The sequence below is a fragment of the Eulemur rufifrons genome, chromosome 6, assembly GCF_041146395.1.
Source record: "Eulemur rufifrons isolate Redbay chromosome 6, OSU_ERuf_1, whole genome shotgun sequence".
Lineage (NCBI taxonomy): Eukaryota > Metazoa > Chordata > Mammalia > Primates > Lemuridae > Eulemur > Eulemur rufifrons.
Genome location: NC_090988.1, coordinates 10,454,073 through 10,478,277, shown reverse-complemented (window position 1 = coordinate 10,478,277; position 24,205 = coordinate 10,454,073). Strand labels below are relative to the sequence as shown.

Here is a 24,205-nt window from a genome sequence, read left to right as displayed (position 1 = left end):
ACGCAGTCCCACTGCGTCCCTAAGCAGGTCATGCTCCTGGTCCCCAAGCCCCGAGCTGGCTGCCACCGGCAGGACAGCATGTTAAGGTGGAAACAGCCTGTCTCTAGAATGTTTGGAACAGAGGACCGACGGACACCACACTCCAAAGCACATGAAGAATATTAATTAAATGAAGGTTTTATTTCAAAATTAGTCTTAGAGTGTAAGCAGTTTTTAAGGGCTGGAGCCAGACTACATAACTAGTAGTGAAAGCGTCCACCTTCCCTTTCCCCCGCACAGGCGGGGAGGAGGCCCGGTCACCGGCCCTGCCCCGATCATGCATCCAATGATTACTAGCACTAGAAGCCAACAGCAAAGGACCCCGCGCGCTTGCTCATGTTTAATCCAGGTTAAGCTATACACGTTTAAATACACGTCGGAGGTTACGTGGTGTCATGCAGTCCCCATGATGGAATGACTCTTGCTCGGTGACCTCCTGCAGTGAGGCTGCTCCAACAGGCAAGGTTAGGTGGGGCAGAGCACTGAAACGAGAAGAGGGAGGAGCGAGGTCACAGCACAGCTCAGGGCGGCCCCAGTAGGGAGCAGCCATGCCAACTCCCAAGTGGAGAAGCTGCCCCTTGGAACCAGGTAATAATAGCAATCATGTGTCTTCCTGCCAGAAGAAGGAAGAGACAATGACAGGTGGCTATTTGGTGTAATGATTAAGCGTGTAGTCTCCAGGGTCTGTCTGCCTGAGTTCAAATCCTGGATCCGGCCATTACTAAGTCTATGAAACTCTTAGGGAAATTACTTCACTGATCCATGCTTGTTTCTTCATCTATACAACAAAATCTACCTGTGCCTACCCCACAGGATTGTTGAGATGCATGTAGACTAATTACTTTTATAAATTCATTGACATTTCAGTGGATCATAAGTAGTAAGGTCTGGCCCTCAGACTATCAAATTCATATAACCCATTTCTACAATCCTCCTTTGAAAACCTCCTATGAGAAATTTGCTGCTTTTTTGAAACCTTTAACAAGAGTCACAAGTTCCTTCTAACATTTAACCTAAATTCCTCCTGCTGAAATTTAAGATTCTCTCTCCAGTTCTCATAGACACACCTTAGCTCAGGGTATCTTAACTGTGGGTTCCACAAACCTTCAGAAACTGGAAAGTTTTGTGTGCCTGTAGAGCAAAACCTAAAAAAATAATGGATCTAGACAAAGAGTGATCCTTCATGGCTTTAACATAACAAAAGGGAAGACAACCAGACAACACATGTCTCCGGACAGACATCTGGAAGTCTGAACCACTGATAATATAGAGCCTATCAAAAAACCTGACTGAATCTGGGCAGGCCTCTAGGAGAGTGAAGAGCATATTAAATTATACCATGGGGATGAAACTAGCCAAAATTCAGAATTCTATTGGGAAATATAATAGGAAATTCTATGGGACAAACAACCTAGTTTCTCCAAAAAATAAATTTCAAGGAATGGAAGAAAGGAAAGCGGAATCCATGTATATTAAAAGAGACCTAAAAGATCTAACCTTCATTGGATCCTGATTCAAACAAGTGAACCAAAAAACATTTTCTGGGAAAATCAGCGAAATATGAATACTGATTAGATAGTCACTATCAAGAAAATTTTAATTTTTTTTTTAGTTGAGGTAATGGTATTGTGGCTATGTTTTTCTAAAGAGTCCTTATGTTTTAGAAATGTATACTGAGACATTTATGGATGAAAAAATATGACGAAAGAGACTTGTTTCAAAATAATATGTGAAGGGAGAAGTTGGGTAGAAGTATAAACGAACTAAGACTGGCCATGAGTTAATAATTGTTAAAGCCAGATAATAGGTACATACACGCTACTCTTGTGTGTTACAAGTTTCCATACTAAAAGGTTAAAAAGTTATGAAAGTATGGTCTCTAATCATGACTCCAGCTTCCTTTCAAGTACTTGAAAAGTATTAAATGATCTTCGGGCTTTGTTTTTCCCAACTAAATACTAAAGAGCCCAAACTCCACAGAATGTTCACAACAAGTCCTTTGTTGGTTTCTGCTCCACATGTGGAGTCACACTGGTGACTCAGGGCTGATGAAGTCTCCTCCTCAGACCTCCTAGCAACGTGCAAAGGCAAAAGCCCAGGACTGTGAGGGCCTCACAGTTGTCCACTTGATTTCCCAGCCCCTGCCTGGTCTGGTCTGGCTTGGATGCTCTGGGAAGGCTTCAGAGCAGGTTCCACAGCTGGAGCAAGAGACTTAGAGGACCCCTCCTGCTCCAGGAGGCCTGGGGCTGCCCTTACCTTTTAAAATGTAGTCCGTTAGCAAAGTAGGCACCTTCTCATTATCCTCCTTCATGGCAAAGAGAACTAGGGAAGGAAAGAGAGAGAGGAGCTAAGATACCACCAGGGCCTGACGCTCACTTCTAGGGCCGCACAACCCACCAGCCCCAAGTGAATAAGAAATGATTCAAGGGAACCAGACACCTATTGAGTATTGAGCAAAAGTCTGGAAGCCTCTGTCAAGAGTCAGCATTCAACATTGTGATGAAGAGAATACATCAAATGAGCCACAGTGGTGTCTCCGGGTAGTGGACCCACCGGTGGCTTTTTCTTTTACCTTTTTTTTTGTTGTTGTTCTTCTATAATTTCCATACCATCTACTAACTATATATCTTTAATAATCATAAAAATAAATAAAGCAATTTTTTAAAAAGAATCAAATTTAGATACAGTCAATCTAAATGTTAAGAATAATTGTCACATCACTGAATAATCAATGTCAAATCAATAAAACTGTCCTTAAACAGACACAATTAGAAAAATTCTAACCTCTAATTTATTAACAGCAAATAAAGTTAATTTAACAAATATTTATTTTCTATTTTATGCCCATTCTAGTGCTAGAATTTGTGGAGATGCAAAACAATTATGAACTCTCAAGGAGCTCATAGACTTCTTGCTGAAACATACATGACTTACACATGAAGCAAACAATAGGGAAGTTATTAAAGCCTAAAGCCTTTTTAAAAAGATTTTTATAAAATTTTTAAAATAGCTTTTTCTGTTCTTAAACTAATAACATCTTCTCATATTTATAATTCATATTGTAGAAGTCAATTTTGTAGAAAAGTCTTTTAAGAAAGTATATGGACCCTATTTGTAATATCAAAAAAAGGGGGAGGTGTCCACCAGTAGATTCTTTCATCAGTAAACTTTCTAAAATAAACTGTGGTACATCTGTTCAACGCAGTCTTATTTAGCTTTCTGAAAAATGAGAAGGGTAGACGTATAAGACGAACTACTTTTCAGTGGAGAAAGAAGGTTGCAGAACATGTATTCACTTTATAATAAATAAATGTTAATATTCACAGAAAAAAATCTAGAAGAATAGTACATGAAACTGTTAAGTGGTTATCTCTGCAAGCGAGACCATAGGGGACGTTCCTTTCTACGGTATATTTCTGAAGGGCCTGGCTTTTCTCAATGCGTATGTCTGACTTTCACAAGCAGAGCAAACAACAGAGATCAGCTGGCGCTGACAGCTACGGTCAGAAGGCCACCGCAACTACAGTGGGATCCCCAATCCACTTCCATGTCCTTGCCCTCCACTAAATGCCCTGCTAGTTCCAAGGCAGGGGAATGAAACTCGAATCCAAAAATCAGGAGCAGGTGAGGAACAGAGCACAGCAGTGGCATGAGTTAGGGGCCAGGTCCAGGAAAGGAAAGAGACTGAACCTAAAGCCCTCCAGGTGTTGGTTTTTTCTGTTTTATATCTTCTGTATTTTTAGACATGTATTCATTTCAACTTAATTAGATGCTGGTGGTCCTAGTTTCTTCTGTTTTATTTTTTTCGGTATTTTTAGACATGCATTCATTTCAAATTAGTTGGCTGGGATTACTCTGCAGCTGAGTGTGGGCAGACTAAATGCCACACCAACAAGATCGTCGTAAAAATACGATAAAAAATTACACTCAGCCAATATGTATCTAAGGTGATCTCTAAAATCCAAAATTTATATGAATTGTCCAGTTGCATGAGCTTCTCTTTGGCCTATGTCCTTAATTCAAGGAGTAGGAGAGGGAAGAGACATTGTTCACAAATCCATAACCTACCAAAAAGAGAGCTTTCATAACCTACAGGAGAATTGGTATTCAGAGAAGAAGGTAGTTATTCTTTTAAAAGGAATGAAATATGGGAATGCGGGATATCGACATGATAGAAGAGGCAGCCATAAAAAGAAGGTTAACAAAATGTTAATTGATGTGCCTAAAATCATGATACAAAATTTTACAGGCAGTATAATCCCAACTACATGGAAAAGATATAAAAATATTATGGCTGAAAAACACCAAAATAGTAACCACAGTGAAAGAGATAATGAATTATTTATTTTTCTTTGTTCATTTGCCCATATTTCCCAAGTATTCAAGGGATGGATATACTCTAGCTATAATTTTTTAAATGAACTTGAAAAATGTAAACAAACCCACTCAGAATAGACACAAGTCTGTTTCGTAATTAAAATGGAAGGATTTCACACTGAATTCCTGAACAGGTATCTGTAATAAATTAATAGCTCTTCCTTTCTTGAGACTATGATAGAGTACTTTACATGTATCAATCTTTGCAATTTGTCCAAATTATTTTCCAAATGCTCACCACTTGTGAAAACACAAACAACTGTAAATGTCAGTTCATTTCTATCTACTCCCTTAAAAAAAAAAAAAAAGTGTTAGTGTTTTAGTGCGTATTTATGCAAATAAAGGAGTTTAAAAAGAGTTAAGAGCAAGTCACTATACTTTGAATTTAAAATTCCTGATTCTCAAGGAAGCATTGTCTATGGATGTAGGCGGGATTTCCGTTTGCCAGAACTTTCTGCCTTAGTTCTCCAAATTGATGAAAACATTTGGTCACCTTTAGCACCAGGGCCCAGCAGGCATCTATCCTCCTCAGCTGAACAGGCTCACCTTCCCTTCCCCAGGGGCATCCAATAGCCCTGCGTGGGCTGTCCCCCCAGAGCAGCCTGCAGTGGGCTGGGCGGCCTCACTAGTCCTCACTCTCTGCAGCGCTTGGTTGCCGGGGAAATGGAATCTGCCTCGTGATCCACTGGGCCTGTCACTGTATCTCAGCCAGGGATTTTTCTCTTCCTACAAGAGCCAAGCTGACACTGATGGCTAACACCATGGGCCCTCCGGCCCTTTGGGGGTTGTGCTGTTTGACGTATATAACGAGATTTTTGCTTACAAAAGGCTCTTTATTATACACTATTTTCTCCCACAGCTCAGAATGTTTATTAATATTTGATAGCGGAGCCAAAGTGGAGGAGAGGAGGCAGTCACTTCCTGGAAGGAAAGCTAGATTCTGTTCTTTCCAATCAGCTTTATTTACCCCACCCAAGAAAACTTGCTTCTTGTTAAAAAATAAAGCCTGGCCCATAGACCCAGCTCCTTCCTTCAAGGGACACAAGTGGGGACCAAGCAACCTCCAGTTGCAGGAGGAGACAAGCGAGGCAGAGAATGCAAGTCCTTGAGAACTGCTAGGGGAAAAGGAACAGTCCCCCGCCCCAGCACTGCCCACCCCAACCTCTCACCAGCTCATCTTTCCCAGCAGGTCTGTTCTCTTACAAGAACCAGGGGAAAGAAGGGGCAGCTGAGGGCACCACTGCAGAGTGTTTTAACTTCATGCCCTGCAGGAGGGCAGGAGGCAATGACACGGAGGATATCCTGACCCATCTAAAACTGCTCTGGGGAACCTCGGGCCTGAGGCACCAGACGTGCAAGGTACAGGCAGGGAGGGAGGAAAACCAGTCGCTGAACTGGCTGAGACCAAGAGGAGCTCACTGTTTGTCAGCATCTGCAGGTCTTCCACCGACGGAGGAGAGGCTTTCTTCTCGTAAGGAATGACTGTGTTCAGATACTGCAAGACAAACAGGGTGCGCAGCGCTTGAGACGTAAGACACGGTTCCTTTGCGTGGAGATACAGCGGACAATTTGCATGGGGACCTTGCTTTTCCCTAAGACACATGCCCTGTCAAATTTGCCAGTCTCCACAGCGCTCATGGTCATTGGTGCGCCATTCTTCTGGAACTTCCCCCCCAACTTTGGGAATGTCTCTTGAAAAGCAAGACTTGGCCAGTCATGGTGGCTCACACCTGTAATCCCAGCACTCTGGGGGCCGAGGCAGGAGGATCGCTTAAGCCCAGGAGTTCGAGAGCAGCCTGGGCAATAGTGAGACCCCGTCTCTACAAAAAATTTAAAAAAGCAAGACTTTCCCATATTCAGCCAGGAAAAACTTCCCTCCATCCCCTAACTTCTACATTCTTCCTACACTAGAAACATTTCGGTTATTTAGGAATCCTGGAGAGCTTTTTCTCCTTCAGACTGAGAGCAGAGAACACCGGGGGGGGGGGGGGGGGTTGGTTATATTTTCTTATCCTTTGCGGTACAATCTGAGGAGTTGTTTCTCTTTAGTCAAAAACTGCAAGTGAGAGAACCTCAACCAATCTCATCCAACCTGCGTCTTGGATGTCGGATTTGCTCCCTCTGCTGGATGTGAGTGGCTCCTACAGCAAAGCCAGCATCTCGGGGCCCAACGGGAGATCAAAGACCACCCGGCCCGACAGCGCTTGACCGGGTCGAGAGCTCCAGGCCAAAAGTTAAGAGATTTATATTTTTGTCTTGGCTGCGCCACTGGCAGTGCAGCCTTGGGAAAATGTCTCCTATCTCCAGGCCTTAGTTCTCACTGCCCTAAAACCAGGAGGCTGGGTTAGATGTTCCTAAATTCTCGTCCCATGCTGCAGTCCTAGAATTCCAACACTTAGGATTCAGCTACAAATACGTTTAAAACATATACACATTCCACGTGCACTTATTCCACAATCTCAAACGTGTCTGTTCGCACACCAGCCATGTTGTGTCCTCAAACCTCGGGCCGGACCGGTATGGGTCCACGGCCTGTTAGGGATCCGGCCACAGGGCTCTGCCCTCTCCTGCCGCCCTTCGCCCAGCCCCGCCTACCCTCCATCCCCCCTACCCGCGTCTGTGGAAAAATTGTCTTCCACGAAACCTGTCCCTCGTGCCAAAAAGGTTGGGGACCGCTGTTTAGATTATGCATGCACTCCATGAAGGCAGGGACCAGGACTTCTCACCTTTGTACCCGAGGGCCTAACAACAGAGCTTAGCATGTAACAGGCGCTTGGTAAATGTTTTGAGTGCTGTCTTCATAACCAGAAATGCAAGCTACTTCACGGGCAAATCATGAGCCAACAAGGAGAAGCCACAGCATGGGCTACAATCAGACCCGGGCAGCTGAAGAGGCAGTCTTGGTAGGAACAGCTCTAGGGGGACCCAGTGTGGTGGGAGAGTTAATTAAACTCTAGGATGGGCTCTGTGGTGAAGTGGATGCCCTTTTAACGCATTTTGTCTTTAGAGAAACTTAATTTGTAGACCTACAAGCAATATTGAGTTTTAAGTCTTGTCTGTGAGCTCAGAAAAAAAAGTTGAGAGGAAGAAAATGCTAGGACCCTCCCCCCTTGCCCAAATGCTGGGATAATTCTGGTGAGTCATTGCCCGCCCCTTTGTTGCTGAGGTCACGTTGCAAGAACGCAGGGAGAGAGCTGGAAGCAGGTAGACGGGGAGCAGGTAGACTGCTCTTACCTGCTTGTCAGTTCCTGAGGAGCCAAAGGTCTGGCGGATGCCGCTCTGCAGGATGTTGGAGATGCCTTCCATGCTGAAGCGCTGGGGGACACAGAGACACTCAAAAAGGACAAACGCTTCCTGCTCCACTGTCACCTCGCCCAGGGACTTCTGTAATCTCCACTACCTGATCAGCTACCACGCTGTCCCAGGTCACTGCCCCAGGGTTCTGTGACTTGACAGTAAATCTAAGACCTTGGCTTACAGAGACAGGCCAGAAGTGAAGCCTGCGCATTGCAAAACCCCACTGCACCCCCTAGTTTTCCTCATTCCATCCTCCATTGTTCAAATAGAAAAATAAAGCAGCTCAGTAAGACCTAGATGGACAGTGGATGCAAAGATCTTAGGGCTGCAGTCCCCAACCCCCAGGCTGTGGCCCAGTACTGGTCCGTGGCCTGTTAGGAAATGGGCCGCTCATCACAGCCTGAGCTCTGCACCCCCACCCCCCACGACACCCCAGCCCCCCAACCCCGGTCGGTGAAAAAATTGTCTTCCATGAAACGGGTCCCTGGTGCCAAAAATGTCGGGGACCGCTGTCTTAGGGGAGAAGAAAATGTTCAGCTATCAGGAAGGGCAGATTTAAAGCAACTGTCCTAATCTGGGAAGCTTTTTTTCAAAATGCACATATCTAGGCCCAATCTGATAGGTCTCAGATAGGAAAAAGCATTTTGAAAGAGCTCTTAGGATGACTCTAGTGAGCTTCCCTGATTAAGGGCCACTGATCTGGGGAATCCTGTCAATAGAACAAAAAGCATCTGGTCATTTGCCGTCACTGGAACACCCCGCCCACACCCCGCCCACACCCTAAAAGACCAGTCAGGAGCCGGGATCTGACCCAGAGTCCCGAGGCCCGTCTCTGCTCAACATTAAATGCCCTCACACCACTTTCCAAGGGCTGGCCTACAGAGAACACATGTCATATTCAACTATTTCTTAATGTTTATATCTTGTCTCCCCTGTTACACTGTGACCCCTTCGGGGGAGTAGAGGAGACAAGTGGTGTCTTTTCCCTCTTTCCGAGCCCACTGTCTGTCAGAGTGCTCTGCTCACTAAGCGCCTGCGATGCGCTGCAGGGTCGGTGTGGGCACCTGAAACGCTGGGGTTCAAGGCCAGATGCACACAGTCTTCCAGCTGGCCGTGCGCATACCTTGAGAGGCATCTGGTTTCCCTTCTCTATTCGGCTGCTCTGTAGGCTCAGCCCTTTCTCTTTCCGCCTCTTTTTCATCAGTTCTCGCTGCTCCTTCTGCTTGTTCTGAACCTCAATAAGCACCGTGATGAAGGAGTTCTTCACTTCCTTCTCAAACTCCAGCTCGTCCCGGCGGGCCAGCTGCTGTACCAGCTCCTCCGAGAAGTCACGGATGGCACCCTCCACCTGGTCCAGCAGCTCAGTCAGCTCCGACCCAGACATGTGCCTCAGCCCTGCAGGGGAAGAGCATCCCACAGGTAAATCTGCATCCAGACCCGAGCCCACTGGAGTGGCTCCCGGGGTGCCACCACTTGAGATGGAACCGCCCCTTGGAGGAGACCCCCTCCAGCTCCTCAGAGGCCTTCACAACTTAGAGGCATGCCAGGAAGGGAGGGGCCCATGTATCATCTGCAGAAGAGAGCAACGTTCTCAGGAAACAAAGGAGGAAGAAGAAATGGCCCCCAAGGAAGCCCATGGACTCTGTCTACAAAAATGTGGGAGGACAGACACGTGGCTTTTTGGTCCTTTGTTCTATTTTTCCATTGTCTCCATGATATTCCTCACATAATGTGAGCCAAGAGGTGGGGGCAGGGGCCGCTGAGAGGAGATTTTTGGCATCTGTGCTGAAGAGCAACAGAGAGGTGGTGTTTATTCCCCAGAACTGATCAAGATAGAGCTGACAGCAAAATAGGCAGACAACCTGAGACTTTCTTTTCCCCTCTGGTCCCGTGGCAGAGCTCACGTATTCAGAAATTCGTGGGACACAAGGAGGACTGGCGACATGCATGGAAAAATGAAACCTAGTGGGTCGGTACAGAGCGGTCTGCTACTTTCACAAAAAAGACAGGGAACCTGAGATAATGAAGACCAGATAACTTTAATGTCTTGTCCCCTAACACTTCTTCATTTAAAATACATTTGGGTTTGGGAGGCCAAGGCAAAAGGATTGCTTGAGGCCAGGAGTTTGAGACCAGTAGTGGCAACATAAAAAAAAATTTTTTTAATTAGCTGGGTGTGGTGGTGCACACCTGTAGTCCCAGCTACTCAGGAGGCTGAGGCAGGAGGATCGCTTGAGCCCAGGAGTCTGAAGCTGCTATGAGCTATGATGACACCACTGCACTCTAGCCTGGGCAACGGAGACGGGCAACCCTGTCTCTAAAAATTAATTAATTAATTAAATTTAAGGCCGGGCGCAGTGGCTCACACCTATAATCCTAGCACTCTGGGAGGCCGAGGCGGGAGGATCACTCAAGGTCAGGAATTCAAGACCAGCCTAAGCAAGAGCGAGACCCCGTCTCTACTAAAAATAGAAAGAATTTAGCCAGACAACTAAAAATATATAGAAAAAAAAAATTAGCCGGGCATGGTGGCACATGCCTGTAGTCCCAGCTACTCGGGAGGCTGAGGCAGGAGGATCACTTGAGCCCAGGAGTTTGAGGTTGCTGTGAGCTAGGCTGACGCCTCGGCACTCTAGCCCGGACAACAGAGTTGAGACTCTGTCTCAAAAAATATAAATTAATTAATTTAATTTAATAGATTAGGGAACATCTTTTAAAATGTGTCCTTATCTAATGGCATCTTTCACTTCACCTCAGAATCCGTGTTCCTTTTCCTTTTTGTTTCTGCTTTGCGTCGATATTTGCTGACTCGGTTCAACTCGCCCCTTATTGTGCTCTTTGGAGCCGTCCTCTCCTCCTTCTATTTTTTTGCCATTTCACCCTGCACTTCAGCTGTTTTTCCGAGTCTTTTGCTGAATGCTTCTATGTTTGGGACCTTTGTGTGGCTGAGAAAGGCTGGGTTGGGGCAGTTGGGAATGCGGCGACACAGCCAAATCCACCCATCACCCCGCACGGGCCTCTCTGCTGGCCATCGTCCTGCCTCTGCACTTCAGAACTCGCAGGATGCAGAACTTCAGATCATGCCTCTGGTTTTACCACTTCTCATCCGTGTTCGGACCTTGGTTCCCTGCCCAGCCCAGCCTCTCTCTCGGTTGTTTCTAAGCCCCTGTCACCCCACACACAGCTCTGCTCCCAGGCCCTGCCTGCAGCGTGGACATTGTCACCCCTACAGGTTGATCAGTTTTATACACAATTTTGCCTTCACTGTGTGACATTTTTTCATTTCATACTTCATCCAGCCCTTTCTTTGCACGATCATAATTCCTATAAGAGTTAAAATGATACGTGGATTAAAAGAGTGAACCAACCTGGCTTCAAATGTTTTCTCCACCCCTTATGACTTGTACGTGGTGTAAAGGCAAATGCAAATTTAAAATAAGAAGCCTGATTCTCCCCCTTTACAATAAGGGGGGAGACTTTCCCTCTCCCCCACCTCCCTCCCTTTCATTTCAGAACTTTTTTGTCCTTTTCAAACGTTTTAAAGGTTCAGAAAGGTTTCTTCAGGGGCTTGGGGGTCACTGCTTTGAAATGTAATCAGAGAAGATAATGTCCAATCTCTCACTGTGCTGGGAGCAGAGAGGCCTAATGTCACCTGACTCCAAGTTGCAAAACCCACTTAATGTAATGGGTTCTATCCACTTAGCTATATACAAGAGTGAGATGTCTTTCTGTCTTTGTAATCCCTTTAGAGGGCTCCCTGTGGTGTGTATCCATTCTGGTTTAAGCTTATTCAATAATAAAATTGTTTTCTTTCTCTTCTACCTTTGTAGGGAGGAGATTTTGTCTCTAATGATATTTCCCCAACAGTGGCCTTGGAAAAGTCACTTAATCTCGCAGAAACTCAGTTCTCTCAGTCCTAATGGGGTTAGTGTGAGGATGAAATGAGCTTATGCATAAAAAGTCTTAGAATAAGGTCTGGCACATAGAAAACACTCTAAAAATATGAGCTATCATTATTATCTTTTGTATTTTTTTTCCCATTGATTTTATGGTAGCATCATTTGTTGCTTTTAGATAGTGGTTCAAATTTCTTCTGCTTTAGTCTTTTTTTTTAATTAGCCAGGCATGGTGGTGCACCCCTGTAGTCCTAGCTACTGGGAAGGCTAAGGTTGGGAGGACTGCTTGAGCCCAGGAGTGTTTTGTTTTGTTTTGTTGAGACAGGGTCTCGCTCTGTCACGTGGGCTAGAGAGCAGTGGCATCATCATAGCTCACTGCAACCTCAAACTCCTGAACTCCTGTCCTTACGCAATCTTCCTGCCTCGGCCTCCCAAAGTGCTAGGACTACAGGCGTGAGCCACCGCCCCGGCCTTTGCTTTAGTCTTGTTCTTTGCTTAGTTTCATCATTTAAAATTTGCTTGACTGCCTTATTATTTTTTTTTTCTCAAAAATGCTAACTTCTTTCCTAATGCTGAATAAGAAAGATGTTACTAGAAAGATGTTACCCCCTGGATTTGCAGGCCTCTGCTCGGCGGCAGTGACCAAGGCAAAGCACGTGGCCCAGTGCCTGGCACAGAGTAGGCTCACCCTTGGCAAGCCCAGCCAGCCCTCGGGGCCCTCACCTTCGTAGGACCAGTTGTTGTTGAAGGTCTGTGTCAAGGCCTGCATCTCCTGCAAGAGAACCGAGTCTGCCTGGGAGGAGGTTTCTCCTCCATCCTCTTCTTCCAGAGCCTCCTCTTCCTCCTCGGGGTCTGGAGAGTTCTGCATCATTTCCTCAATCTCCTCAATTACCTGAAGAAGGAATACAAGAGAGTGCCGCCTCTGTTCTCTGCTACAGGGGCATTCTGGCTTGAATTTTGGCCAGTTAAGGATGTTTCTAATTAGCTGTCCATAAAATTCCTAAAGCAATATTGTTTCTTAATAAATATTGAATAAGAGAAATAGATCTGACCGAAGGCTGGCATATACTCTTTCCTTAATGTAAAGCACTCCTTAATGTAAAACCTCTTCCAAGAGCTCCATTTAGATAAATGATTTATGGGAAATAAACTACTCTTTCAGGAACAAGGCAGAGCTGCCTGGAAGGGAACAATTACTTCAATTTGCTGAGTGCTTGATTTCTAAGTGGGAAAATATTTTATGCACCCAACTTTAACGTGAAATCCAGTCCATTAACTGTCACGATACATATGACTGGAACAAACAAAGTGTCCCTAGGACAACTCAAAATGGGGGGCGGGGGAAATAGCTGTTTCTCCAGAATTCATCTAGACAGGAACTAAAGCTGCCCAGCAACAAGTGCAAATAAAGATAATAAAATAATAAAAAGATAGGTGTGATCTGGGGAGCAGAAAATAAATAAGAATTCCAGCTCGAATCTAGACTACTGACAGGGAACCGCTCCCAGAAGTGGAGGGTAAAACTGGCTATCTGCCAAAAGGAAAAGCCGTCAATTACTCTGTGCATTAATGGTGTACAAATAAAGAAAACAGAATAAGCAAACAGCGCTTCTGGAAGTGAGTCTGTAGATGAGTTTGGTCATAACAGTGCATTTAACATTGTCTGTTCTCCAGGCTGTGATGGACACAATCTCCAAGGCCACTCGGTCTTTGAGATGGGTTTCTTTTATTTATTATTTATTATTTATTATTTATTTATGTAAAGACCAATCGAGTGCAGTAGTGAGAAGAGGGAAAAGTAGCAGAACAAGGAGTTCAATCTGTAACTGTGAACAATCAAGTGAGATAACTCACTGCCTTCGGACCAACCTAAGATGGGTTTCTTCATGTTAGACTGGATCAAAGTAAGGGGGCTTAGGGTTTCCTCCTTAAGAATAATTCTTACTTTTATTCCCAAACCTTCTCATCTCTACTCACAAATTTAGGGTATCCCTAGTCTTTGACTGCTGAAAGCCATTGCATAGAATGCGACCAAATGCAAATAAACCCCCTTTAGAATTTGATGGCTGAGTTTCTCTGAGAGTACTTACCATTGAATGGGTATCATTGAGTTGTATTTCCCCTACAATCCACAAGAATTAGCTGTTGGCCCCTCCCCTTTTTAAAAAAAAATCTGATTCCCTTCAATCTTCTAATCCCTACCTGTTTCAAATCCCACTTTTTTTTTTTTTTTTAACCACAGATAGGAAAAAGCACCCGATAAAAAGCACTTTTTGGCACTGAAGTGGAGCTTTCTCAGAATGAGTCTGCGGAAACTTGCATGGTGTCTAGCTCAAAATCAGCATCCATAAATATTTGTTGACTAAGAAGTTGAATAAGGAACCCAGAGCCTCAACATTATCCTTCCTAAGTAATAAATTATTAAAGCCAATATGTAATGAACTCAATCAAATGTGAAGCACTCTTTTTTCACAAAGAAGTGTCTTTAAAACTCCTTTTGGAAGACTCAAAAATTTCATTAAACTTTCCATAAAATGTGAGAAAATATCATCACACAAAAGCCTCATGTGTCACTGCTCTTTTGGAAAAACAGATATTTGAGACCCTTGTTTCTGTGTCTTGACTCCAAGCACAATGAATTCAATACAAGGCTCAGCAGGAACGGAGGCCTCCAATCACCAGGCCTGTCTCTGGCTTATCAAAGACTAACTCCAGCCACCGTAAGTGTCAGGAGTTATGTTCATGCTCACTGCGGGTGGGTAAACTGAGGCTAAAGAGAAATGTAATTCATAATCAAAGGTGCTCTGAGTCATCAACACAGTCACCAGAAGACCATATATCTTTTTTCCACCTCAAATGGATGTGGAAGAATGTTCTTTTAAACTTTTTCTCTACCAAAAGAACAAACGGTCCCAAGAACCCAGAGAGATACTCATACCTGATCTGCTGTGAGTAGAGGCTCCTCATTGATACCAGAATCATTTTCACTCTTCTCATTGAACTCTTCCTCTTCTTTCTCATGGATCTGGGGGGTCAGGGACAGATGGAATTCTGACTGGCCATCAGCAGAGCTAGGATGCCCTCTGGCCTCTAGAATGCATGATACTGACCAAGAGGCCACTTCAGCCAACCATTGTCTAAAGAGGGAAGCTGAAAAGGTGTCGGGGTTTCATCGATTCCAGACATCACACGGCATGCATCACTGAGTCTAGCTTGGCCACAAAGGAACAATAGGGAAGGAGTGGCCAGCACGATTCTGAGTCAAAGGGAACAGCACTGTTCTTTAACTCCCAGACATCCTTGGATGAACAAGGAACCTTCTCAGGGTGAGTGATACTGCAAACCAGCCTGCAGCGAAGGCATATTATTTTATTATGGAGCTTCAACCTGGGGATTTGTTTCCAGATTTTATCTTAGTAGGCATTTTAAGGAATAGGTTGTTCTAGTCCAAATAGCAATAACTTTTAGAATTTGAAGAAATGCCATCCTGTTACTGGAATCCAGGCACGGCATCACAGCCGATGGAGGATGTAAGAAATCTACGTGGGACGTGCAACTGAATGACCTGACCACGTAAGCTAAACAGCAACGAGAAGAATACTGAATGAGAAATCCATTTAGCCCATTTGCCCTGCGTCTCCAAAATTCCATCATCATAAGATTCTGAAAGTTCAAAACCACCAAAATTCTAGATGTGTAAAGTCTAACAAGATATTCATAGAGGATCTGGCTTATTGACCATATCCCAAACTGCCATCACCTGACATTTATGTTCAAATCCCGCACCAAAATTAATCACCTACCAAATCACCTAATAAGCTCTATGTTCATAAGCTTAGGGGATTGGCAAGAGGAAATCTCTCTGCAGAGCCACCTCTCATCCGGGAGTCAATCCTCCTTGCTCCCCAATAGCTGGCATGCTGATTGTCCTCTTCCCTGGGGACCACATTCTTTCTCTTCTAACAGGAAACACCCCAGTTCCAATTCCAGCAACCATGTCAGAGGCAGTCTATCCTCAGAAACTTCTCCCCTCTTCTTTAAGCTCCACCTGGGCAGATACCCCTAACAAGGCACATCACCTTCTATCTCCACTTGCTTAAAACCAGGACTAAGTCATAAAAAAAAAAATTAAGCAAATATATCCTAAATTCCATCTGTGCTCAACCTGGATGAAGGATAAGGGGCAGGACAAGGAGGTAATGGAATCATCTGAGGGGCTTGTGTGCCAGATGGCGACATCTATTTCTGCTGCGGAGCCCATATGCCCCTCTCTCTGCCAAGCCTACCACCTGCGGTAGCCGCTTGCTTTCCACAGCCCCCCACTATGCAGAACAAAACTCCTGGAGCTACACTTTGCTAACAACTATACTCATATGGCAGAACTTCCTTCAGGCCACAAAGTCCTGTGATAGAAATTAGCCTAAAATTAAAAGAACAAAGATACACTTTTACCTCCAGACAAAAAGTAGAAAAAAGAAAAGATATTCATCAATATGTACCCACCTCCAAATAAGCATGAGCCCAAGTAAGGCTCATACTAGAAAACACAGTTTTTTGTTTTCTGTTGGGGTTTTTTATTTTTATTTTTATTTTTTGTGACAGAGTCTCACTCTGTCACCTGTGCTAGAGTGCCTTGGTGTCAGCCTAGCTCACAGCAACCTCAAACTCCTGGGCTCAAACAATCCTCTTGCCTCAGCCTCCCGAGTAGCCGGGGCTATAGGCGTGAGCCACCATGCTCGGCTAATTTTTTCTATTTTTAGTAGAGACGGGGTCTCGCTCTTGATCAGGTTGGTCTCCAACTCCTGAGCTCAAGCCATCCTCACGCCTTGGCCTCCCAGAGTGCTAGGATTACTGGCAGGCATGAGCCACCTCCCCTGGGCCTTTGCTGTTCAAATGTTAATGAACCTGGACAGTAGCGGTAAGGGTGGACTCTTACAACTTTCTCTCCCTTCCCCATCTCAGGCACAAAGCTTATAGGCCTGAGTTGTCAGGTTTGGGTAAAAAGAGATAGGTGGCCTCACATGGTGGTACATGCTGAGGCAGGAGGATCGCTTGAGCCCTGGAGTTTGAGGTTGCTGTGAGCTATGATGACACCACTGCACTCCAGTCTGGGTGACAGAGTGAGACTGTCTCAAAGAAAAAAAAAAGAGAGAGAGAGAGAGAGAGAGATGGGAAAATCAGTTATAAGCTTACGAAAGCTACTGTGGGTTCCTACTGTTATAGGAGCTATACCCACCCCTTATTTTCTCAGATCTCCAAAGTCGGCCACCGAAAAATAAAATAAAAGGAGAGGCATACACATAATATTCCCAAGAGAGCCCTGGCTCCTTCCCTCTTCTACACGTGGGTATCCCCCCCCATCTCGGATCTCCCCACATCCACCTGCCCCTGGCCTCTCCCCCTCCCTCTCTAGGCCTGGTTCCCGCATGTTCTCTCCATCCTGCCAGACTCTGCTTTGTTCTGACAAGCCCTGTTCCCTTTCCCTTACAGACTCCCCACCTTCCCCCCCTCACCAGGACAGCATCTTGTGCAGAAAGGAGAAAGCTGCGGGGAAATAACAGAGAGCAAGAGAGAAAGATTTTGAAAAATGACGACTCCTATGTATATGGCCACTTTTATTCCTAGTATAAGAGGAGACACGGACATTGCCACGTGGAGTTCGTTAGCCCTTTAGGTGTGGCAGTGGGGAAGTTACCTGCCAAAAACAATCTCGGGCCAGGTCATTGGAGGCTGACTTGCTTTGTGGGATAAAACTGCCAGTTGTTTCCACACTATGGAAGTGAACTATGCGCTTCTAAGAAAAATCATTCTTCTCAATGACATCGTCCCAGAACTGAGAAAACTTGTATCTAGAAAAGTGTCTGGCCACCCTGATCTGTAAGCTATTCCTTCCTCCTGCCTTTGGTAAAGGGTGTGTCTCCAGCTGTAACATGGAAGCTTAAAGCTTGATAATAAATGCAGAGAACCTTCCCTGGGTCCTCTAACATTGCCAAATCTTGCTGCACGATACCCTTAATGAAGATTAAATTTCTGTTGAGTCTTTGTGTCCAATAATGACTATTATTAACCGGTGTCTTTTATTAAAGAATTTCAGATGATTCCATTCATATAAAAAGGAATTTCTACAGCATATTTAGCTTTTTGTATAATATTTTCCTCCACTCACCACTATTGTTTCACATGGTCAGTTGCCTCCCTGACCAAAATTAAGAGAACAAAGATACATTTTTACCTCCAGACAAAAGTGGTTAAAAAAAAGAAAGAAAGAAAGAAAAAAAGAAAGAAATTCAGCAATATGTACTCAGCCCAAGGGAAGGGCAACTATGTCCCTTTTATGCTTATGAACAACGAGGAGAGTCAATGGCTCTGTATTCCCATGGTGAGCACATGGCCGACACATATTTATTGAAAGAATTAATGAACAAATGAAAAAGAGGACTGAAGGCTAGTACTAGCCTCTAGACTGAATCCCACCTCCACAGATAATTTAGCTGTCTAGTCACCTGGAAAATAGAAAGATATAACTTTCTGTCTGGACTTCCATTTCCTCTTGTCCAAGACAGCCACTGTCTGCTATGAAATAAAGGTGATTGGGCCAAAGGAGACTGTCTTTTGTATCACAGCCAGGAACACAACAGGTTGATTAACTGAAAGTCTCAACAAGAGTGGAGAATTGCAAAGAAATAATAGTAAAATGGTGTATACACACATAACACACATATAGCTCGAGCATATCATTTTGATCTAAAGATGTAAATATACACTTATTTATTCACAAGTTCCTAATGTAAGGCCAAGTTTCTGTCATGGACCTCTGGGTAGAGTTCCGCATAGTCCCTCTGTGTCATCCACATTATGACATAATTTTTAAAACGATTTCCCGTTTCCATTTCTTTATAGTAAAAGGTGGGTACACAGCAGATTACACAGGCATCTGTCCTCTCTTCCTCCCAAACCCTACTAAAGTGAGAGAGTAAAGGGATCAAAAAAGAATATCCCACAGGGACAAAGTAAACTGGAGAAAAGACAACAGCCAAAGAGACGCCAGGAAGCAGACGCTGACCCGGCAGGCTGGAGAGAGTTAACCCCAAGGGGAGGAAGCTTCCCAGGTAAAGGATTCACACTGACGATGTTAGAAGGCTCGGGAATGAGAGACCTCTGGCGGCAGTGTGAGGTGGGGCCAAACAAGGGAGGATCTGCTGAGATTCATCAAGAGCAGTTAGACCCCGAGTCTCTTCTCCCATCCCAGGCAGAGAAAGTCAGGTACTATCTTGTCACCCTCAAAAAGCTGGAGACTTCACTGTGAGCAGGTTGGACTTGAGAGGCTCTGGACTCAGAGACGCCAGGCCACCAGCAAGAGGGATGAGAGTCCTTACCAAAAACAGAGGCAGTAAGGGAAAATGGACAGACCAACCTCCCGCCCCACCTGGGCCCCAAGGACACTGGCAGCCGGCTTGTTCTCAAGCAAGACGCAGGAAGACTCCTGCCTGGGGAGGCTGCAGGTGTACAGATACCTGCCAACTTTCAGAATCTCCAAACAGAACGCCCAGGTCCTTACCGAGCACTTGACAGTGTGGTCCAGCAGGGGACAAGCCCTGACCCCACAGGAAGAGCTCAGCCTGCTAGAGCCTCACTTTTAAATATGAAAAGATGCCCAAGGATTGCCAGACAGAATAACCCCCAGCGGGAAAGATGGGGATTAAAACAAACATGTAGAAAAGGTAAATCGAAAGCAATATATGGAGAGTACAAGAAACCTCTCCTAAGAAAGCACCATTACTGCCCTCAGAGAGATAACAGAAAACATTGCTTCCTTGAAACGTGACCTGTTTATGAGAATTCATCAAAAAAAAACTAGAAAGACCTCTTATAAATTGAAAGTATGATAGTCAAATTTAGATTTCTCAGTAGAGTTAAAGGTTGAGAAAATCCCCTGGAGAATAAAACAAAACAAGTAAATAGAAAATGGGAGAGGGGAAAAATTTCAGAAGATAAGTTTGAGAAGTCCAATACTTGAATAAAAGAAATTGCAGAAAGCCAAAACAGAAGAGCTGGCCTCTTTCAATCAGGACAGAGTAACTATTAATGGTATGGAACCTACCCTTTCTGCCACAAACAACTGTAAGTCTGCACAGAGTCTATGAGCCAATTGTTTTCAGGCACCAGCACAGGCAGTGCAAGGCTGTGATCCCTGAAAGGAGGGGAACACATGAAATAAACGAAGGCTGAAAGAGTCTGTCGCCTGCAGCCCTACACTGTAAGAAATGCTATAAAAAGTTTTGGGAGCTGAAAGGAAATGATAGCAACTCAGATCTACAAGAAAGAAAAAGGAACACCAGAGATGGTAAATATGTGGGTACATGTAAAAAAATTATCTCTGGCTATTCGTACCTGGTTAAAAAAAAGTATATATTTTTTCCTTCTCTTGATTTTCTTAAAAGACAACTGTCTAAAGCAAAACGCACTTTGTGTTGTGGGGTATATAATGTACATTGAAATAAAACATATGACAATGGTAGCACAAAGGATGGAAGGAATAGACATAACGTTACAAGCGTTTTACATTGTATGTGAAGTGGCACAATATTAATTCAAAATTGACTATGATAACTTAATAATGTACAATATAATCCCTAGAGAAACCACTAAAAAATTACAAAGTTGTATAGATAAAAATCCAGTAGAAGACATAGGATGGATGACAAGGAATATTTGATTAACCCAGAAGAAGGAAGTAAATATGGAACAAAAGAACAATAAAACAACAAAACCAGATGGTACAATTAGAAATGCAGGATAGGGCTGGGAGTGATGGCTCATGCTTGTAATCCCAGCACTTTGGGAAGCTGAGGTGGGAAGATTGCTTTAGGCCAGAAATCGAGACCAGCCTGGGCAATATAGTGAGCTCCCCATCTCTATAAAAAAGAATTAAAAATTAGCCAGATGTGGTGGAGTCCACCTGTACTCTCAGCTACTTGAGAGGCTGAAGCAGGAGGATCACCTGAGCCCAGGAGTTTGAGGTTGCAGTGAGCTGTGATGACGGCACTGCACTCCAGCCTGGGCAATAGAGCAAGACCCTGTCTCAAAAAAGAAAACAAAAGAAATGCAAGCTAGTACACCTTAACACAAATTATCACTATTATGTTAAATGTTAATGTACTAAACTCTATGCAAATGCATTAAATGCAATACACCATAAAGCACAGATTGTCAGACTGAATATAAAAGCAAGACTCAACTATATGCTACCTGCAAAAACACACACTTTAAATATAAAGATGGAGATATGTGGAAAGTAAAAGGATTGAATATATATACACACACACACACACACACACACACCCCTTGCAAACAGTATGTATAAGAAAGCTGGAGTGGCTAAATTCATATCAGACAAAGTAGATTTTAAGATAAGAAGTATTACACCAGAGATAGAGGGACTTTCATAATGATAAAAGGATCAATTCATCAGAGAGATGTACCCAGTAACAGAGCTTCCAAAATATATACAACAAAAGTTAACAGAACTAAAGAGAGATTCCTAATAATGGTTAGAAATTTTAACGCTCTTCTCTCACTAACTGATAGAATAAACAGACCAAAAAATCAGTTAGGATATAGACGAATTCAACATTACTATCAACCAATTTAACCTAGTTGCCGTGTATAAAATGTCACAACCAACAGTTTCAGAGTCCACATTATTTTCAGTGGTACATAAAACATTCAACTAGGATGCACCATACACTGGACCATAAATTAGTCTTAGTATATTTTAAAAGATTTAAATCATACAACATACTTGTTCCCTGACAGAGAGAAATATTTCCAAATGATTTTATGACATTAGAACAAAAGAAAATTTCAGAAAAAGAACACAGATGCAAAAAACATTAAAATAGCCAGATGCGGTGGCTCACGCCTGTAATCCTGGCACTCCAGAAGGCTGAAGCGGGAGGATTCCTGGAGGTCAGGAGTTTGAAACCAGCCTGAGCAAGAGGGAGATCCCACCTCTACAAAAAATAGGAAAAATTACCTGGGCTTAGTGGCCTGCACCTGTAGTCCCAGCTCCTGGGGAAGCTGAGGCAGGAGATTCACTTGAGCCTAGGAGTTTGAGGTTGCTGTGAGCTGTGATAATGCCACTGTACTCTAGCTAGGGTGACAGAGTGAGACTCTGTCTAAAAATAAAATTAAAATGATCTCACTCATCTTACAACAATCAAAACAAAAAAAAGAGAGAAAAAATAAAAAAATAATGAAAATGAATAAAATAAAATTAAAATTAATAACAAAAATATAGCTGTAAAATCCCCCCAAACACTTTGAAATTAAACAACACACTTCTAAATAACATATAGGTCAAAGAAGAAATCACAAGAGAAAATTAGAAATTATTTTCAATTTAATGATGATGAAAACATACCCCATCAAAATAAGGGGCAGAAAGAAACTACCCCCAACAGTCAAAATGTGCCAGAGAAATATAACAAAACATGAGAGAAAGACATGGGAGGAGAAGGAAACAAAATGCGGGGAATTCAGCTAAAGCAGTACTTACAGGAAATTTTATAGCTTTAAGATGCCTATCATTTTTTAGGTTTAAAATATAACCAAAACTCCCATGTTAAAAAGCTAAAAAAATGAAGGGGCAAATTAAACCCCTCCTAAGTAGAAGGAAAGAAATAATAATTCCTTCCTTGATAAATTGATACATGATCAACTGATTTTCAACGAAGATGCCAAAACAATTTAATGGGGAAGGGATAATATCTTCACTGAATGTTACTGGAACAATTAGATACCCACATGCAAAAAAAAAAAATGAATCTCAAAGCCGGGCACTGTGGGGTGCACCTGTAGTTCCAGTAACTCAGGAGGCTGAGGCAGGAGGATCACTTGGGTCCAGAAGTTCAAGACCAGGGTAGGCAACATAAAGAGACTCCCCCTAATCTTAAACAAACAAACAAACAAACAAAAAACCTTGACCCTTACCTCACACTATTCCCAGAAACTAATTTGAAATGGAACATAGACAAAATATAAAAGCTAAAAGAAGAAAACTTAAGAGAAAATCTTAGTGACCTTGAGTTTAACAAAGATTTCTTAAATACAACATAAGAAGCACAGGCTATAAAAAGGAAAATATCAATAAACTGGACTTCATCACATTTAAAAAAACATTTGCTCTTCAAAAGATAATGTTAAGAAAATTAAAAGGCAAGCCACAGACTAGGAGTAAATATTTGTAAAACATACACCCAACAAAGGATTTATATCTAGACTATATAAGGAACTCTTATAATACAATAATAAGAAAACAAACAGCATACTAAGAAAATGGACAAAAGATATGAAAGGCACTTCACCAAAGAAGATATACAGATTGTAAATAATCACTTGAAAAGAAGCTCAACATCCTATGCAAATTAAAATCAAAATAAGATATTACTATACATCCACTAGAATGTTTAAATTAAAAAGATTGTCCATAACAAGGGCTGTTGAGGGTATGGAACAATTAGAGGTCTCAAACTAGAAAACACTTTGGGGTAGTTCCTTAAAAACTTAAACATATACCTACCACATGACTCCGCCATTTCACACATAGGTTTTTACCCGAGAGAAATGGAAGCATATGTCCACACAAAGACTCACACAAGAATGTTCATAGCAGCTTCATTTACAATATTCAAAAACTGGAAACAATAGATTGTGCATCTATAGGAGAATGAATAAGCAAATTGTGGCATATCCATACAATTTATGATACAACTCAGCATTGAAAAGGAATGAACTGTTGGTACAGGCCATGACATGGATGCATATCTAAATAAGTATACTGAGTTTAACAAGCTAGACAAAAAGAGTACATACGGCATGATTCCATTGATACAAAATTCTAGAAAATGCAAACTAATCTACAGAAACACAAAGCAGGTAAGTGGTTTCTCGAAGTCTGAGGATGAAAAGGAAGGATGATAAATATGTTCCATATCTTGATCATGGTGAGGTATACATGTGTTAAAACTTACATATTGCACACTTAAATATGTGCATTTTTGTATGCCAATTATCCTTCAATAAAGCTATGGGGGGAAAAAATAAAATAAAGTAAAAGGATAATACATCATGACCAAGTTGAGTTTATCTCAAGAATACAAGGTTGATTTAATATTGAAAATTAATTTATGTAATTCATCACATTAACATAATAAAGGAGAAAAACGATGTAATCATCTCAGTAGAGGCAGAAGACAGAAATAACTAATCTTCTGAAAAGTAACACAAGAAAACATGCCATAATTTCAAGTCATGAGCTTCCAGTTGAAAGGTTCCCTGAGCATAATATAATGCATAATGAACAACAACAGCAACGAAACCTCATTCTAAGGCACATTATTGTAAAATCTCAAATGAGAAAGGAAGAAAAGAACATCCTAAAGCTTCTAGAGAAAACCAAAAAAGAGTCACATATAAAGGACTGCAAATCAGAAGGGATTTGGGGTTTCTCAACAGCAACTGAGAGCTAAAAGAGAACAAATCCCTCAGAATGCTAAGTCCAAACTTTTTTGCGACCTAGAATAACTACCTATCGA

The 24,205-nt window shown here is 42.9% G+C and overlaps 1 protein-coding gene across 1 annotated transcript in view; it reads right to left on the bottom strand.

Annotated features, from left to right (window-relative positions):
- Nucleotides 1-486: 486 nt before the first annotated feature.
- The window catches only part of FEZ1 (fasciculation and elongation protein zeta 1), a 40,968-nt gene continuing 17,249 nt past the window's right edge, over nt 487-24,205 (bottom strand). Inside the window, exons 4-10 of the mRNA XM_069468705.1 lie at nt 14,548-14,634; nt 12,333-12,501; nt 8,837-9,108; nt 7,651-7,731; nt 5,836-5,911; nt 2,296-2,361; nt 487-521 (exon numbers count right to left, since the gene is read on the bottom strand). Coding sequence (XP_069324806.1) covers nt 505-521; nt 2,296-2,361; nt 5,836-5,911; nt 7,651-7,731; nt 8,837-9,108; nt 12,333-12,501; nt 14,548-14,634 — 768 coding nt within the window. The 3' untranslated portion in view covers nt 487-504. The remainder of the gene's footprint in view (nt 522-2,295; nt 2,362-5,835; nt 5,912-7,650; nt 7,732-8,836; nt 9,109-12,332; nt 12,502-14,547; nt 14,635-24,205) is intronic.